The 15,251-nt window shown below is 36.5% G+C and overlaps 1 protein-coding gene across 1 annotated transcript in view; it reads left to right on the top strand.

Annotated features, from left to right (window-relative positions):
* LOC144211002 (proprotein convertase subtilisin/kexin type 5-like) overlaps positions 1-15,251 on the top strand; it is a 32,779-nt gene that overhangs the window by 6,040 nt on the left and 11,488 nt on the right. The window contains exons 8-29 of the mRNA XM_077737976.1: positions 1,255-1,444; positions 1,509-1,608; positions 2,072-2,175; positions 2,445-2,565; positions 2,652-2,846; positions 3,751-3,887; positions 3,982-4,104; positions 4,911-5,013; positions 5,085-5,275; positions 6,626-6,710; positions 7,506-7,609; positions 9,281-9,413; positions 9,512-9,627; positions 10,694-10,796; positions 11,083-11,219; positions 11,616-11,816; positions 11,890-11,958; positions 13,208-13,250; positions 13,338-13,480; positions 13,582-13,779; positions 14,101-14,184; positions 15,026-15,221. Coding sequence (XP_077594102.1) covers positions 1,255-1,444; positions 1,509-1,608; positions 2,072-2,175; positions 2,445-2,565; positions 2,652-2,846; positions 3,751-3,887; positions 3,982-4,104; positions 4,911-5,013; positions 5,085-5,275; positions 6,626-6,710; positions 7,506-7,609; positions 9,281-9,413; positions 9,512-9,627; positions 10,694-10,796; positions 11,083-11,219; positions 11,616-11,816; positions 11,890-11,958; positions 13,208-13,250; positions 13,338-13,480; positions 13,582-13,779; positions 14,101-14,184; positions 15,026-15,221 — 2,876 coding nt within the window. The remainder of the gene's footprint in view (positions 1-1,254; positions 1,445-1,508; positions 1,609-2,071; positions 2,176-2,444; positions 2,566-2,651; positions 2,847-3,750; positions 3,888-3,981; positions 4,105-4,910; positions 5,014-5,084; positions 5,276-6,625; positions 6,711-7,505; positions 7,610-9,280; positions 9,414-9,511; positions 9,628-10,693; positions 10,797-11,082; positions 11,220-11,615; positions 11,817-11,889; positions 11,959-13,207; positions 13,251-13,337; positions 13,481-13,581; positions 13,780-14,100; positions 14,185-15,025; positions 15,222-15,251) is intronic.

Here is a 15,251-nt window from a genome sequence, read left to right as displayed (position 1 = left end):
AGTCACATTTATGAACTGTTTGGTTAGTATCACAACTCTGCGATTTTTTTCCTTCCATATTTTGTTTACTGTTACTCCTTTCACACCATTTTGGTCGATTATTGAACAATGAAATGTAAAAAGGAACCATACCAAACAAAAAACGATCCATTGGATTTTTGTCTGGACCAGAGAAGGCAAATGATGGACATTCATGGTATCAGTACGCCCTGAAACTAAACCCCCACCAAAAATGATGAAAACAATGTCTGCAAATAGAATAGCAACAAGTCAATACAAAACAATAGACATAACACAGGATTTCAAATTTGAAATGGCAAATATTTCTCTTGGTTCAACTTTGTTGAAATACTCTACTGGTGAGATGGGACACAGGGAAAGCCCACCGTCACAAGTTTCGAATGCTAAACACAACCGGCCTATCAACAGAATATGACAGAGAAGGATAAAAGGCCTACAAATGTACTAAAACTAGAACAATTGATTCATTACAAGTAGTAATAGGTCAAGGCAACACTTTGCTTGAAATGAGCCTCTGTTTGAAAAGCTTTTATTTGTGAGAGTTGCAATAGAAAAAAAAACGTTGATACTCCTTTCATAAAATAGGCATCGCTAGCTTTCGCCAACAATGGGTAGCCTATTTGACATTGAGCTCCAACAGAATTGCAGCTTTAAAGCTATAACAGATGCAATCATCCACCTTTATCGAACAGCCTCATTCTGGCTTTCAACTCTTCCCTTGCAAGTCTGAAATACTTTTAAAGAAAAGAATAAATAAATGGAAAAAATATCAACTGGCCTGACAGCTATTGTCAAAAGAGCCCATGAAATAATTACCAAGTCTGGATTTTTCTGGTTTTGCAGTACTGTACGTATATACAAGCTTGAAATAAACTGGAGAAGCAGCAAAGTCAAGCCAGATATTTTCAACCTATAACCTTACCATCAATCAGGACAACTATTTCTCTTTTTATAAGAGAGTGGTGACAATGTCAAGTTTATAACGTGAGACACTCTGTTCCCACTCTCGCTGTTGTATTAAAAGCAATCATCTATAAGGCAGTAGATGTATTTTATACGGCGCACCTTAGGCTGATGCTGGTGGTGTCTGTTTGCGGGATGCTGACATTAAATTCAGCACAGAGGCAAGCAACTATTGGAGAAAGCTGGGTAAAAGTTTCAAGGACTTTTTCCTCCTCGTTAACAAGCATCAAGATTGATGAATGGCCTTGGTCTGTGGCTTTAATTAAACAGGGCCGACACGGACGAGGCTCCATTTACGTCTGGGCATCGGGAAGCGGCGGGCGTAGAGGTGACCATTGCTCGTGCGATGGTTACACCAACAGTATTTATACCATCTCCATTGGGAGCGGTGGCATAGACCAGGAAAGGTGCTCTTCCACGCTGGCCATAGCCTCCGCCACAGATGAGATTGTGAGTAGAGGGTGTAAAGAATGTGAAGAAATGGTTTCACAGACACAGGAATGATTTCAATTGTGTATCCTGGTTTGTGTTGATTCCAATTCAGAACTGCGGCGTGGCAGAATGGGGCTCGGCCATGTCGGCGTCAGCGGCAGCAGGCATTATTGCGCTCACCCTAGAGGCCAAGTACTCTTGCCACTATCGAGAGCAGGGGTAGGGAACCTATGGCTCGGGAGCCACATGTGGCTCTTTTGATGAGTGCATTTGGCTCTTTGCTAACCTGTGAGGTAAAATATGGAAACCGCTGGTGACAGAACTGAGATAATGCTTTAATCGTCATTTTTTTGGCAGTAGACTCTTCTGGAATGCATCCTCATTGATTGGCAACAGCATAAGAATCTTTTTAAAAAATATTCATTTTTTTCAACTTTAAAAGTGGTGAAATTACAAAAAAAAATTGAAAAGACACTCGTTTACATGTATGTATTTTGAATTTTAAATTCGTAGTATGGCTCACAAGGAATAACATTGAAAAATATGAATTGTTTGTGGCTCTCTTCGTCAAAAAGGTTCCCGAACCCTGATCTAAAGTATAACCACAACCATGTGATATCCATTGCAGTGATGTTTTTGTTTGACCTATTCTCAGTCCTCTGCTCACCTGGAGAGATATCCAACATATAATTGTTTGGACCTCAGATTATCGTAAACTTGCAGCTACGGACTGGCAAACCAATGGTGCTGGACACAAAGGTAAAACAACATTCCAAAAGTCTAAAAGAACACAAACCTTGTACTTGGGCAATTGAAAGGAACTTGAAAGTCCGACCATGTCTTGAATGAAACCCTGAACTGGAACCTGATCTTGCCTTTAATTAAACTTTAAATCCCTAATCCTATTTTAAAGCAATTGAAATTGTACTGGGGTAGAGGGTTCGATCCCAGGTCGGAATTAGATTAGGGGGTCTTTGAATGCTACTTAAAAATCTTTATACAGTGTTTAATGAATGTGTTTGTGTCAGTGAGCCACCTGTATGGTTTCGGCCTGCTGGATGCAGAGAGAATGGTGATACAGGCAAAAAGATGGCGAAGGGTGCCCCCACAACTGGTATGCACGGTGAAGGCACACACTCTTTTAAAAAGGTATCGTGACGCATGTTATTGCTTGCGTATTTCATTGTGTTCTGAATTCGGATTATCTCTCTATATCCTCCACGATTTTTCACCAGAATCTCGGATAAAGACGGAGTACTGACGTCGACGCTCGAGGCGTCTGGCTGCTCTGCCTCTTCCCGACGGCGGCAGAATGTGGCCTTTGTGGAGCACGTGGTGGCGCGTGTCACATTGGCTTGCCGTCGCCGTGGCAACCTTACCATTGAGCTCACGTCGCCCTTGGGCACAGTGTCACGACTTCTCGATAAAAGGTAGCGTCTCTGGCTCGCTTCTCGTGCTGCTACCTATTAATAGCACTCTGCAGAACAAAGCACTGCTATGATTAATCCTTCATTTTTGGGGAAAAGATCAATGGTTATAATATTTTAGTAGTTCCAATATTTTGGTTGAATATATGTGCAAAAGACTGTACTAGTTTACCTGTTACTAAACCATTGACTACTAGCATAACCCCATAACCGATATTTTAAACAATAGGGCATGATGACTTGTAGAACATTGAAGGATGTAAAAGCTCTCAAGATCTAAAAAGAAGACCCATTGACCCTTATCAACATTTGGGGTATTCAGAGTTATTTCTGCACAGTGATCGACAAAAACATTATAAAGGAAACTATGGTTGGAGAAGTGCAAAAATACAAATTGCAAATTCCTGGTTCCAGATTGGGCTGGAAAAAGATTTCGTTTATTAATTTTCCAAACCGCTTATTGTGACTATCCTCACAAGGATCACATGGGGTGCTGGAGCCTATCCCAGCTGACACGAGGTGGGGGGAAACCCTGAATTGATGGCCAGCTAATTGCAGGGTACGAAGAGACCATTCACGCTCACATACCCAGGGATATTTTACAGTGCCCAATCAGCTTACCATGCATGTATTTGGAATCTGGGAGAAAATCGGAGTACCCAGAAGAAACCCACGTGGGCCATAATAACAAAATTAATTCAAACGCGTGAAAACTCTATTCTTAACACTTGGTTACATCTATAGCAATTAAACCAGCTAGCTACTTAAGTAAGTCCTAACAAATTACCAATCTACGATTTTTGGATGAAAATGATTCCCGCTCACATAATAATCTATGGCTTATTTTATAAAAGGTATACGAAGTAACATAGTAGCAACTGTAGACTGATATCAACTTTTCATCTAGGCCTTATGATAACTCCACTGAGGGTTTTCACCAGTGGGAATTCATGACAACCCACTGCTGGGGTGAGCGGGCATCTGGGAAATGGACCTTAAACATCCGAGACTCTCCTTCTGAAGGAAGGGAAAACTCTCCAACAGGTGGGCATGTTCTTCTGAGCAAATCAATGCATGGGATAGCGAAACTGTTCCAGGTGTTCCTCTAATCTACTTCTTATTATGTAATTTTGCACAGGGATCCTGCAGGAATGGTCACTGGTGATTTATGGCACAGCTGGACCAGTACATCCTGTTAGCCGCAGACTGGTGCGGTCGCCCGAGACACCAGAGGATGCAAATTTTACTGAAGAATATACTGGTGTGTGTGAGGGGCTTTTTTTGCGTATTGTAGCTCTGATTGGCGACAATGTTACTACTGGCCTTTAATGTTTTTGCATTGTAATGAATTGAAATACATGTGCAGTGTTGGAAAAGTTAATTTCCTATGCAATTTCATTCGAAGGTCAGTTCACACATTTCAGGTTAATGAGTGGATTTTATACTTCTAAATTGATTTTTTTACCTTACCTAGTTTGTGCAAATGCAGTATAAAGTATGTCTTTACATAATTAAGATAGAAAACTGTAGGCCAGGTCATTGAATAGGTACATAAAAAAATTAATAAATCCCTGGTGAAAATAAGGTTGAGGACTACCTGAAGTACAAAGTTTTACCACAGTTTTAGGCCACTGAAATATCCGATATTTTTATGGTTCTTCTAAAATGTACTTAATGTAGAAGTAACCCGTATTAAATGTCATAAAATTGGACTTTAAATTGTACTAAAATCCTTCCCATCCCTAAAAAAGGAGTGAACAATCTTTTGTGGCTAATAGTGCTATGCGATTAAACCATGTTAACTCGAGATTATTAATTTTTGGTGGCGAAACATTGTTATCCACAAGAATTACTTTATCATCGATAAGTTGAGATATAAGTTTTGTCGCCAACGTTACCTCAAACTCTGCTTCTTGTCCAGTTCATGTATCAACTAGTTCATGATCTGTCGTTCACTGAACGAATGCTGTGTTACTACACACCAAATTCAAATTTTTCATTGTGGTTTGAATTTGTGCTTTCTTATATTTACTTGATTGTGAGACACTTCTATATTCACCCTTGCAGGATCGTGCAACCCAGAATGTAGCGATGACGGCTGTGATGGTCCTAGCCAGTGGGAGTGTGTCACCTGTGCCCACTTCTTCCTTAAATTCAAGAACAACACAAGGTTAGCGTGAGGTCTACCACTAACTAACACATTTCTCTTATGGCTCCCATGTCACATTACTCTCCCAAAAGGGTGTGCGTCCCGACTTGTCCACGAGGGTTCTGGGCTGACAGGCGGCGTTGCAAACGGTGTTATGCCACATGTGAAAGCTGCACTGGAAGTCGCAGTGACCAGTGTACCTCCTGTCAAGAGGGGTATCATCTAACCGAGGGAACCAATACCTGCACTGATGTCTGTGAGGAGAGCTACTTCCTGGACCACGGTTGGGTTTCTACTCTTTACATTCCAAGTTTAACTGACAATAGTAGATTTCTCAAGTCAACAGCATGTGACAAACTCTTATAAATATTATTGTTAACTGAAGTTATACTAATTCAGGATTTTATATGGATATGTGTGTGTGTATATATTTGTATCTATATATATGTATGTATATGTATCTATCTATCTATCTATCTATCTATCTATCTATCTATCTATCTATCTATCTATCTATCTATCTATCTATCTATCTATCTATCTATCTATCTATCTATCTATCTATCTATCTATCTATCTATCTATCTATCTATCTATCTATCTATCTATCTATCTATCTATCTATCTATCTATCTATCTATCTATCTATCTATCTATCTATCTATCTATCTATCTATCTATCTATCTATCTATCTATCTATCTATCTATCTATCTATCTATCTATTCATCTATCTATCTATCTATCTATCTATCTATCTATCTATCTATCTATCTATCTATCTATCTATCTATCTATCTATCTATCTATCTATCTATCTATCTATCTATCTATCTATCTATCTATCTATCTATCTATCTATCTATCTATCTATCTATCTATCTATCTATCTATCTATCTATCTATATATATATAAATATATATATATATATATATATATATATATATATATATATATATATATATATATATATATATATATATATATATATATATATATATATATATATATATATATATATATATATATATATATATATATATATATATATATATATATATATATATATATATATATATATATATATATATATATATATAAATATATATATATATATATATATATATATATATATATATATATATATATATATATATATATATATATATATATATATATATATATATATATATATATATGTATGTATGTATGTATGTGTATGTATCTATATATGTATGTATATGTATCTATATATATGTATGTATATGTATCTATATATATGTATATATATATGTATCTATATATATGTATGTATGTATCTATATATGTATATATATGTATCTATATATATGTATGTATATGTATCTATATATGTATGTATATGTATCTATATACATGTATGCATTTGTATCTATATATATATGTATCTAAATATATGTGTGTATATGTACGTATATATACATATGGTTTCTACTTCAGAAAAGTCAAGGAAATACTTTAATGATAAAACCTTGGTGTATGCGAGGTATGCATGTTTTTGTGGGATTGATAGAATTGAGTTCATGAGAGTACATATGTGCGAGTTAAGATGACTTGCTCACCAATATGCATTGTTTGATTTCCCACCCCACAGATGCGAAAATGTGCCGAAAGTGCAGCGAGATGTGCTTGGTGTGCATGTCCTCCAGCATCTGTACAGAATGCAAAGCAGACTCGAGGTGAGCTGAGCATTTGATGTGGCCCCCGACAAGTGCCTAGTAAACAATTCACACTCCTCCATTGGCCCTTTGCAGTGTCATAACAAATGGAAAAACCCTAATCACATTTTTTTTAAGTCCATTTTCAGATAAGGCTTATCTTTGCTATTTCTGATTTCCACTGTAGGGCGATGCAAACCATAGTACATTTGTGTATGCTGCATTCCGAACGTATATTTTATCCAGTCCTTTATTCAAAGCAGAGATTTTATTTAAAAAACAAAAACTCTCAGGCTTTAAAGTCCTACTATAGTTTTACACACAACTAGTATTCAAATGATATATCCATAACTGTCGAAATTGTACAATAAAATTAATTTATGTAAATGTTTGCCTTTACATGGTTGTTACTGATAAAGTATTTCAAGGTAAGGATCTGGCAGAAGGCGTGTGACTCAGCGGTGGAAAACAGCAATTGAGAATGGTTTCTAGCCAAATGGGATTAATACTGTGTTTTGCACCCTTTGGTTTATTTTCCAAAGAAAATACAATCTATCCAATTCAGTGATGTATAACCTGAGGTGATAGTGGGTCTCTAAATAAGAATGCATTGCATGTTATCTGTATTAACGATTTCAAATAGAAATGGAAATCCAGTTCTCCTAAAGATTCAGAAGGACACACAAGCAGAAGTTTCGGGACCAGATCCTTAATCTGTATTTAGCTCTGTGTGTGGGACTCTCGACAAATGAGTCTGACTATGTCAAGCCAAGTTATAGCATCTCCTTTTTCTCTCTTCTTTCAACCTGGATCCAGTCTGCGTGGAAACCGATGTCAGTGGAATTGCCCGTCAGGAATGTACTACAATGAAGACGAGGGTGCATGCAAACCTTGCCACCCGGTGTGCGCCGATTGTGCCGGTGAGATTTTATTGACTCAGACTTTTGGGGGAGATGTTTTCACAAAATACAATGGGAATGACCAAATGATTCAAAATTCAGATATCTCAGAGGAAATGCAGTTAGGCCTGTGTGGGTTTTTGATGGGTACTCCAGTTTGCTCCCCACATCCCAAAAACATGCAAGGTAGGCTGGTTGAACACTTTAAATTGACCCAAGGTATGAGCGTGAGTGTGAATGGGTGTCTGCCTTCTCGTGCCCTGCAATCGGCTGGCAACCAATTCAAGGTGTCACCCGCTTGCTTCCCATAGTTGGCTGGGAGAGGGCCCCAACATCCCCAGTGACCTTCGTGAGGATAAGTAGTACAGAAGAAGAATGGCTACTTTACAACAGTAAATTCAATACAACTTTTGCCAGTGTAGCAACGTACATAGGTCGAACAATATTTCTTAAACTTTTTTCACAACTTTTTTTAATGATAATAATAAGCAAAGAGTTCATTAAAGGGCAAAAATGTATCTAAAACTGATTTTTTTTTACTGTTTTGAGACTCCCCTGTGATTCAAGCTCCCTCTCGGACAGTTCCTACCTTGTTAAAAATATGCACATTTTAGGCATACAGTTTAACAGTTTTTCACGTTTCCACAGAGTCCGTAAAACTTTTGCCAAGGTAAGCGACTTTTTAAAAAATATAGATACACAGTATTTCCCTAAACTTTATTTATCCCACACGCATTTTTTATTTACTCTATTTTTCATACTATAAATTGCACCAGCCAGAGAATACACAATGGAAGGATATAAAATATTTATAAGTCATACTGGAATAGCAGTGCGTAGCCCGTCAGCCTCATATTTTTGAGATTTTGAGGGTTAAATCGTAGGTTTGGGCCTCCTTATGTGGCGCTTGCATGTTCTCTCCAGGCTTGCGTGGGTTTGCTCCGGTTTGCATACATTAAAGTTACAATACTAAAATGGACTACAGCTGTTAACACTGGGGTAGGGAAACTATGGCTTTGGAGCTGTATGTGGCTATTTTGATGGGTGTAAATGGTTCTCTGTTAACCTGTGTGGTAAAATATGGGTATCGCTTTTGAGAGACTTAAGTCCCGAACGCACCAATGGGAGCGTCACACTGGAACTGTGGTGCCGACATGCTCTCTAGCGATTTTTTAATCATAAATTTTCTGAATTTTCTTCCTCTTATTGATACTCATTTATTAGCAACAGCTCAAAATGTTCTCAAAATAATTCAGACACTTTTTTTTATTTTCAAAGTGGTGAAATGATTAATAAATGCACACATTTTCATATATTTTTACTTTTAAACTCTTAGTATGACTCTCAAGGAATAATGTTTAAAAAAATATGAATTGTTTATGGCTCTCTTTGTCAAAAAAGTTCCCGACCCCTGTGTTAAAAGATGTTTTCAGATATCTATAACCTAAAAAAAAAAAATCAACATAACAGGCTGTAGGTGCTAATAGAGGGTTAAAAAAAACATTTAAGTCACAATTGGTTATTAGTCTTAAGCCCAACCAGACACTAAACAAAAAAGTGCAACTTATAGTTCAGAAATACGGTGGTAGTAGTAGTGGCAGTATATTTTACTCGTTCAAAGTGACAGATTTTAGTACCTCGGGTTCCATCAAAGGTGATGTATCCTTATCTTTCTATTTTCTGGCTCATCAGGTCCCGACGTGGAGGCGTGCACTCGGTGTGCAAATGGCTACCTGATGGAGGAATGGAAATGTGTAGCCTCCTGCAGCAGTGGCTTCATCTCAACAAATTTAGAGATAGCCGACGGGCACGAGATGTGCAGGAGGTGAGCTTGCCGGTGTGCGTTCAGGAGTGGGAAAAACTCTTATCTACGGATGGCAGGCCTCTACCGAGCCTCCGCCATGACTTCCTGTGCTCTTACAGGTGCGACGCCAGCTGTCTCACCTGTGTCGGACCCAGTTGGGGTAACTGCAGCAGCTGTTCCAGCGGTCACAGCCTACAGGAGGGCGTATGTGTTCTCCACATGTCCTGCACAGATGGTCAGTGTCTGTCCGCATTTATTGGCTGACGTCCTCCAGTCTAAATAAACACAACAGAAAACAGCACACATTCTGTTGTTTGCAGTCACACGCTCTCATTCATTTGGAAGTATCTCATTTATACTAATTGCCAAATAAGTGGAGTTTTCTAAATACTTGGGATGTCCAGATTGCACATTTTTGATAGTGAGTGTCGTTTAAGTCATCTGATTTTATGGAGTTCTGATTAGATACCTTGAAAATGAATTCAGGAGGAAAATTTACACATCCAGATGTCCTTTTTCCCCCCAAATTATCAACAAAGTGATAAAGCATCAAAGCCAAATTATTTTTTAAGTTATTGAATGTATTTATGCAAATCTGTTGCGAGGCACCAAACAAGGTTGTGAACAAATTAAATAGAAGTCTATCACACAATTAATACATTCGAGAAGTAGTTTCATACCATTTTATAAGTAAATTCTATTATTTCATCCACAGTCCTCAATATACTATCAACTAAACGTTGAAAATGAGCAAAGTATACCAATTTTGTATAAAAGATGTGAGAAACACAAATTAATAGATTATATACTCTTGTTTCTTTATCTATATTTTTATTGAATCATTTTTTCCCCTAACTACTTTGCCATTCAACTAATCCAATCATTTTTTCCCTCACCAATTTTGGTTTTCATGTCACTTTCAATCTTGCTTGAGCGTGAATGGTCTCCTTATACTCTGTGATCCGATTGGCTACCCTCCAATTCATTCTGTCCCTTACCTGCTGCCCAAAATTGGCTGGAATAGGCTCCAGCATCACCTGCGACCCTTGTGAGGATAAGCGGTTAAGGAAAATGAATATTTTCAAACTACTGATGCATCCTACTGTCACAATGCAAGTAAAGATTTCATGAAATGCATCAAATAGGGTGAAACGTACTCTCTAAAAATACTACTCACAATTACTAATCTCATTTAAATTAAATCGATGTATTATACTATACTTACATCTATTCAAGTGGCTTTATATTTATTAGATTTTGCAAGAAACAAACCTTTGTTTACTGTTTTTATTTTTTTACAGGAGAATACCAGGACAACAATGAAACATGCCGCCCCTGTCATTCAACATGTTTAAAGTGCACAGGACCCTGGCGTCAAGACTGCATCAGCTGTGTTACTTCACAGTAAGTTTGACTCACTTTGTACAATTGTAATGCTGAGTCACACTATTGTTACCAGCTAATACTAGGAAATTGTAATCAATAAACCAAAGTGCTGAAAAGCATTTGAAACTGATGACAGTGCAAAGAAAACTAATTGTAACTTTCAGTCTAAATTGCGTTCTTTTAATGTTGCGGCATCTCAAAACATTAGTGTGGAATTGCACAAAAAGTTTATTTCTCGCTCCTGTAATTCAATACGATTGTTTTTTCTTTTTTAATCTATCATTTCGGTGGGTTGTGTTTGCAGCGTTTTGGACGAGGGCCGCTGCCTGACAGAGTGCCCCCAAGGCAAGTACCCGAGGAGTGGGCGGTGCCACCTATGTGATCACACCTGTGCCAGTTGTATGGAGGCGGGGCCTGCTAAGTGTACGAGTTGCAACACTGGTGAGGCAAGATCATATCTTATTACTATTTGTAAGATATTGTCTATATTAATTAGTTTTGCTACACTTGGAAAGAAATAATATTCCATCAGGTGATGTATTGGTCATTGGGATTATGGTAGAATTATGGTACAATTGTCTGTTGAAGCAATTGATTGAACTCTCTTGAATTATGAAATACATCAACTGTTCTGGGTTTATTTTATTTGGTTCACATGCTTCAGATCATGTACATTTTTTCCTTTTCTTAGGACAAACTTTACATTCTGAGTAAATTCATCCTGAGCAGCAGATATCTATCATGTTTTGTAGTATTCCAATGGTGGATAGAGTGTAAAACAGGGGCGGATATGATGCTGAACAAATCCCTCTAAGCCTTTTTATAAATTTGCTGCAGATAAATTTGGGATGGCGCGTTACCTCCACAAAAGCAGCTGTGTGGAGGCCTGCCCCGAGGCCTTCTACCACACTGAGGAAAGAAGCTGTGAGCCATGCTCAGAACATTGCACGCTCTGTACAAGCTCCACCCACTGCCTGAGATGCAACTCCTCCTACTCCGTGAACGATGGCACCTGCGCAAAGTTGGAGTGTGGCGAAGGCAAGAAAAGTTGTATCAGCACCATGCAATTTTGGAGTTTACCAAAACAAGGATTTTTCTCGTTGTCTTTCAGGTGAGGTAGAGGATCCAGATTATAGCAACTGCATGGCCTGTGAAGAGGGATGCAAGAACTGTGTTTTATGTAAGGCACATACTACTACTTTGCTGGGTGCAATTTGTTATTCATATATATTTATAAATATATGTAATTATTCCTCAAGTACCCAAAGAAAACCCACACAAGCTGGAAGAGAACATACAAACTCTACTGGAATTGATCCCTCGATCTCAGAACTGTGGGGATGACCCACTAACTACTCACCCACTGTTCCACCATAATGACATTAATAATAATTTATCAAATCTGAGTAATAATTTTAATGAAAGGTTTTTTAAAAATCTACAATGCAAACTGATAACATCATTTTTGACACCAACTAACTCTATTTAAAGTCCCGCTATCTATTATACACAAATTAAGAGTCTTCAAAACTTAAATGATCAAGACTTAAACTAAACAATAACTATTGAAATTGTACATTAAAGAATGAGGAAATTTAATGGTAATGGTTTCAAATCAAATCAAAAGCATTTATTGCCATCAGACACAGCTGCGTATAACAAAATTGGTGGTTCTACTCCACAAAGTGCATTTTCCCAGTAAAAAAAACAAAAACAAAAAAAACATAAATAAGTTATATAAATAATATATTCCCTTTGCAAAGTTGAAACCAATAACATAGGGGTCTGGGAGAGAGTGTATGACTCAATGGAAAATGAGTGGGTAGATGAGTAGAATCGTCTTTATCGTGCGGCGAGTTAAGATCAAGATAGGACCAAGAAAGAAAAAAAATCCCCCACCCATATTTGTGAAAAACATTGCGAAGCATTTCTTCTGTTTTGGCCAGTGAACGGTAGCAAAAGCCTATGGAGAAATATAATGCAAAAATGAAAATCATGACTGTGCACTGAATAAGAAATTGTGACGTGACAAAGAAAACTAATAATACATATATGTATATATTTTCTTAAAGTGTAGCCTCCAATTTGGACAAAACAACATGTTATTAGTTGCATTTCCGAATTTTTGTTGTTGTTGTTGTTGTCTAGTGTTGTTGGTATGCTTACACTGGTTATGAAAGTTCTCAAGCATACATTGTCATTATATTTCTATATATTTATGTCAATGTGATACATTTGACCACGTTAAGGTGTTTTTATAAACAAGGACTGTCGCAAATATTGTTCTTAAATGGTTAAATTCAAGTTTCCACCATATAGTTTTTCTTTGGGATGGATTCTGAACTCTGTCAAACCAATTGAATATTTTTACGTTTGAGTCTATTGTCTGTTAAAAGTGGAGCTGAGCTTTTTTTGTTTGTTTCCAACAGATAATCCCAAGCATTGCTTGTCCTGTAAAGAAGGCTTTTACAAGTAAGGCTCGTTTGCCTTGTGTGATCTTAACTTCTCTACTTCTCACCTGATGAAAATGTAACCATTTGACTGGCATTTTGGCCTTAGCTTACAGGAAAGCTGCTACAAAAACTGTCCCGCCAAGACATACAGCGTGGACGAGGAAATGACTTGCGTCTCATGTGACGACAATTGTGTGAGCTGTGACCAGCACGAGTGTTACTGGTGTGAAACTGACCTCTTTCTCTCAGGTAAATGTAGTTAAACTTCTTTAAAGAAGCTAATGTTTAAAAAAAAATACATAGAAAACTAGTAACTAGTGCGCATTACACAAATAATATTATTTCTACAGATGGACACTGTGTGTCTGTGTGCCCTGAGGGTTTTTACGGTGATGAAGACACAAACGAGTGCGAGGAATGCCACGGCACGTGTGCATCATGCAGTGGTCGGGAGGATGATGAATGCATGTCCTGCGATGATGGTAAAAACTTGGAAAATGGAAAGTGCATGACCGACAACATGTGCCCCATGAAGACCTTTCTAAGTGGTGAGAAAAAATATTTAATATTTGGTCTAAAATCAATGCTGGATTTCAGCCTGAATGGTGATAGCAAAACAAATGTTAAATAAAGTTGGCAATTAGTATATATTCCTAAAACATTTCAAAAAATAAACATTTAATAGTAATTCTAAGCCAGGAGGAAAAGGAACAGTCTGGTATTTGTGTCACATGAACTGCCTTTACAGTCAGAAAGTATAACGTGACCCTTAGAGTTTGGAATCCTTTGTAGAGTAAAGTAACTAGTCTTGACCTAAGGGAAAAATGAATTTGTTAGGGTTTGGCTCATGCCAGTGTTTCTTCTTACAGATGATGGTCATTGTGTGGAGTGCCATCCATCATGCAAATCTTGCTCTGGAAAAAACAAGAACCAATGTACCAAATGTCCAAGAGGTCTGTTTTGAATCTTGTTTCTGAAAAATATACCTATATCTGGTCAAAGGTTTTTCATGAAAAGAAAATTATGTAAACTTTACATACAGTATTAAAACCTTTGGGGTCTATAAAAATGTCCTCCTAAATACTGTATACGTTTATCTTCCATGCCATTTCTCTTTATGAGGGTCATAATTATGTATACATTTGTAGTATCTAGTGCATGTTTGTGTACATACATACATACATATACATACATACATACATATACATACATACATTATATATATATATAAATAAATAAATATATATATATATATATATATATATATATATATATATATATATATATATATATATATATATATATATATATATATATATATATATATATATATATATATATATATATATATATATATATATATATATATATATATATATATATATATATATATATATATATATATATATATATATATATATATATATATATATATATATATATATATATATATATATATTTATATATATATATATATATATATATATATATATATATATATTTATATATATATATATATATATATATATATATATATATATATATATATATATATATATATATATATATATATATATATATATATATATATATATATATATATATATATATATATAATATATATATATACTGCACATATTTGTAGATATATAGGCCTATGTATTTTTTTTAAGTTGAATGACTGAACCCAAAAAAACTATGCTTTCCAAAATCTAAATTCCTTTCACTGACAGCTAACTTTTGAAAGGTCAAGTCATTGTTCATTTTCAATTTTGTTCTGTTGTGTTATTCCAGAACACTTCCTGAGCCCTCAGAAAACGTGTGTGACAAAATGTCCACCTGGTTCATTCGGCGAGCGGCTGAGTGGCGAGTGCGAGGCATGCCCCGTTGGCTGTTTATACTGCGTGGACCTCGAGCACTGCACACGCTGCCTTAGCCGTTCCATGACATTCTTCCTACAGGATGGCCAATGCGTTCAGCAGTGTGTCAGGTGAGTTCAGCAAACCGACCATAAAAAAAC

This window comes from Stigmatopora nigra, chromosome 17 (assembly GCF_051989575.1).
Source record: "Stigmatopora nigra isolate UIUO_SnigA chromosome 17, RoL_Snig_1.1, whole genome shotgun sequence".
Lineage (NCBI taxonomy): Eukaryota > Metazoa > Chordata > Actinopteri > Syngnathiformes > Syngnathidae > Stigmatopora > Stigmatopora nigra.
Note: the sequence above shows the minus strand (reverse complement) of the source record. Positions and strands in the feature narration are given on the sequence as shown.